Raw genomic sequence first — 3,982 nt, 5'->3', positions numbered from 1 at the left:
TGTAATTCTGAAATCAGCTTAGAATAATGGTGACCAGATGGTGACCAGAGGGTCCTATCAGCCCACAGATACAGTCAGTTGGTTCACATAATTGTTTTTAATGCTACATTTGATTATTCCCTCTAAGATATCAGATTTCCCATTTCTTTTGAAAACTGATAAGACATTAGGTTGACATGCAACAATCGGCTGGAGCTAAGGATGAGCAGTTGACATCATTAGATGGAGACGGTCCTCTCTCCACAGCCTGCCTCAATCTCCAGCCCCCACCACACACACACACACACACACACACACACACACACACACACACACCCCGAGGCTCTGTGAATGCACACACAGTAAGTGAAATGGCTTCACTCACTATGTAAACAGCCTGGCCCTTGGTCACAGAACACACCTTGTTCTTTGCTTATCCTGAACCTCAATCTCAGAGTGGCTACACTTTTTAGTTCATCATCCACCAACCTCCTACCTGGAGGGAACTGTTTCTATCTGCTCATTCTCCTTTTCAAAGTTCTCTTTTCTGTAACTAGCATGGCCAGCTTCTAGCTGACTTTCCACCATGGTCCTTCCCACAGTGTGGTCACACTGAGTGAATGTCCCCCTCATCTCCCAGCCCTGCTGTCATTGTACGAGAAAAGAGTAGTTGTTCTAAGGGGCTGGCTGAAGTCCAGAAGGCTGCCAAGCTTTCGTGAAACTAAAATCATTACCATTTATCTATTTTATCAGTCTTGTTGTACCCTCCAGACCCAGGAAATAGCAAGTAAAACAACCTATGCAAAAGAAGACTTTTTTCTCCTAAAGTAGCAGACACGAGGTATTAAATATTAAAAACTATCTAAAATAAGGCAGTGTTCAATAAAAATCTCTGCATTTATCCCACCTTCATTATATTATTTCTGTATCCAGAAGAATGATCTGAAAAATAACAGAGAAATGTAGTTTCCAAGGCACTGTCCTTGCATAAATTTTAAAAAGCACTGCTTGATATACAAACATACTTTTAAAAGAAAAAAAAAATGTGTTACATTAAACAAGCAAAATCTTGATCACTATATATTAGGTGTTATTCCATAGAGATACCAGGAAGAAAGGCTATAGCTGAAAAGGTCAAGAGTTGGCAGAATTGTTTATTGCTAAATTCTCTGTGTAGCGGCCTCATGTGATCCTTTATGTAAATTCATTAGGTAGCTGGTCTGTCTCCATCTGCCTTGCAAGGAATTCCTCTCACTGGGTAATAATGCTCTGGTAACACCCTTACCCGTGTTTACTCATCTGCATTAATTTACTCAAAAAGTAATCAGCAGGCCTAAAAGATACAGTCCTGACATCATGCTGATGTATGTGATAGAGCCATCCCATTTTTCCATTTTAACAAACTGTTTTCCGTGGCATCTGGATGAAGGTATGGCCTATTCTAATGTTTATGACTCATGTGGTAGAGGCAGGACGGTTACTGAAACAAGTTCTCAGGACTGAAATCTAAGCCATCAAGCCCCCCGGGCTTCCCAAAAGCTCCAAATTACCTTACTGTGTATGCCTCTGCCTTTGCCTATCAAACACTGCTGACTGCCTTCCCCCTTAACTAATACTGCTTTAACCTTATTGAAGGATGTTGCCTAAAATTAACTTTGTGTATAAGTAGTTTAGAGAGCAATATAAAAAAAAAAAAAAATGAATGAAATGTTTTAGATAAGTGAATGCATGAATCGATCAATACATCAAAAAAGACAACGAAAATTGGAGCTCGTTAGCAGTTGTTAAAAGCATCCTTCCATATAAAAACTAATGAATGCTCACTTTATCTGGTCTCCTGAATGAGGATTCAAAGTCAAACAAGAGAAGTGGCTGATTATTAGACAGCAATCTTCCACATTAATGGAAACAAGTCAAACTAAACTCTCAGATAATATGATAACTTTTTCTACCTTTGGGAATATATAAAATATCAATTCCTGCTGAATTCAGCTATGAAATGATGCTTGGCATAACATCAGGATTAATTAAAATTAGTTTTCTTTGCCTGAGCACATGGTGACTTGCTGGAGGGTGGGGATGGGGAAAGAGATGACACCTCCGCAGGTAATGATGGTAGAAGTTCAGTCCAGTATTTGAAATATGCCATAAGTAATCTACAATGTAGATAACCTACACAAAGAGTAAAGATAAACAAATTACTGAAAACAGCTAACTTCAAATTTCAAAAATTCTATCAGATTCTGCTTGGGCAAAGAGTTTGCTCAAAGCTATACTTTTGGCCACAGTATCACTGAAGGAAGTTAGCAGTATTGAAGACACAATTCACGAACACATTTTGGCTGCAGCTGGAACAAAAACAACATGCTCTTTTAAGGAACTGACGTTGCAGAGACTTGATGATATTCTAGGAAATGAACATGAGATAATGTTTTCAAAATAGGCCCATGATAATGTCAATGAGTAATTTCAGTTCTTATCACCATATTATGTAGTTCAGGAGCAGTACTGATATTGTGGCAAGGAAAGGTGTCAGATGTTTCAAAAAAAAAAAAAAAGTCGATGCTTCCTTCCCTCCTGCCAAAGAAAACAGACGCTGATGGATAAAAGCTTTACACTGCTCTAGTCTGGTCCTTGTTCCCAACTGGGTACCAGCTTCCTTCAGCAGCGCAGCCTGTGGGGTCGAGGCAAGGGGACAGGGAAGGAGTCGGCTTGCCAGAATTTTGCAGGTCTGCAGGTCTGCAGTTCAGAGCCGTACGCAGGGCTAGAAAAGGCGAGGAACAAAGTGACTGGATCAGTACAGAAGCAGTGGTTTTCTAAGAAGAATAAGCAGAAAAAAAGAAAGGAAGAGCGAAAGGAAGGAAGAGAGACGGTTACAAGATGAAACCCTGTCAAAAATTTGAAGGAAAACCAGAAAATGAGAGTGAACCAAAACTTAAGGACAAGTCAAATCCTGAGGAAAAGCCAGAGGAGGAGGAAGAGCCAGAGGAGGAGGAAAAAACAGAAGGAACTTTTAGAGAAATGTTGATTCAGTCTCTCCAGGAATTTAAAGAAGATATACACAACAGACATTTAAGCAAGGAAGATATGTTTAGAGAAGTGAATGAAATAGAGGAGATAAGGAGAGTAAGAAACAAACTTATAGTGATGCGTTGGAAGGTTAATCGAAACCATCCTTACCCCTGTTTAATGTAGTTTACCTTGATTTTTATTTTGTCTGATGTTAACATTACTTTCTTTCGATTTGCATTTTCCAAATATACCTTTGTCCATCTTTCTGCTTTTAACTTGTTGCTATTAGTGGTTTTAGATGCATCTCGTTTATTTTATGTCAAACCAATCTACAAGTCTTTGCCTTTTAACAGGAGAGCTTTACTCATTCGTATAAAAAGAGGTTCCTGACAAGACATAAAATGAAAAAAAAGTTACTAAGGGATATGTGAATATCATATTTTTGAAAGGGAAGAGTGCATTTATATATTGCATATATGCACAGAAGAACATGTGAAGGATGAAAGACAAAAAGTACAGTCCATGGTAGGGTTATGGGTGAATTTTTTATTCAGCTTATTTGTATTTTTCCTTATTCCTAGAATGTACACACATTATTGTTAAAAATAATAAGAGTTTTATAACAAAAAAAGGAAAGAAAAAAAAGCTTTACACTGCTTAATCGTCGGATGGGGGAGTGGTGGGGGCAATCTGAAAACAGGTTTCAGTGTTTTTTCTCAGCAAATAATGAGCCAAAGATCTAAACTCGTCAACACACATACGTCCAGCTTTATCAATAGAGGGAAAGTCATGGAAAACAAGGCCCTATATCATTCAAGCTGGAAAAGGCTTTAAAGATCACCAGGCCAGAGCCCAAACTGACAGATGCCCAGAGATATGAAGTAATTTTCCTCATTTGCCCAGCACATGAACTGCAGAGTCAGAGCTGCAGAACTAGGCCCTCTCCTTTCTCCTCTGCCTTGTTCTATTTCTTCACCTACTTAATCTATTT

The 3,982-nt window shown here is 38.8% G+C and overlaps 1 protein-coding gene across 1 annotated transcript; it reads left to right on the top strand.

Moving 5' to 3' along the window:
• The first annotated feature begins 2,859 nt into the window (after positions 1-2,859).
• On the top strand, positions 2,860-3,174 carry LOC130857462 (transcription elongation factor A protein-like 9). The gene has a single exon (XM_057743146.1). The coding sequence runs from the start codon at positions 2,860-2,862 to the stop codon at positions 3,172-3,174; it is 315 nt and encodes a 104-aa protein (XP_057599129.1).
• Positions 3,175-3,982: the final 808 nt, after the last annotated feature.

The sequence above is a fragment of the Hippopotamus amphibius genome, chromosome 7, assembly GCF_030028045.1.
Source record: "Hippopotamus amphibius kiboko isolate mHipAmp2 chromosome 7, mHipAmp2.hap2, whole genome shotgun sequence".
Lineage (NCBI taxonomy): Eukaryota > Metazoa > Chordata > Mammalia > Artiodactyla > Hippopotamidae > Hippopotamus > Hippopotamus amphibius.
Note: the sequence above shows the minus strand (reverse complement) of the source record. Positions and strands in the feature narration are given on the sequence as shown.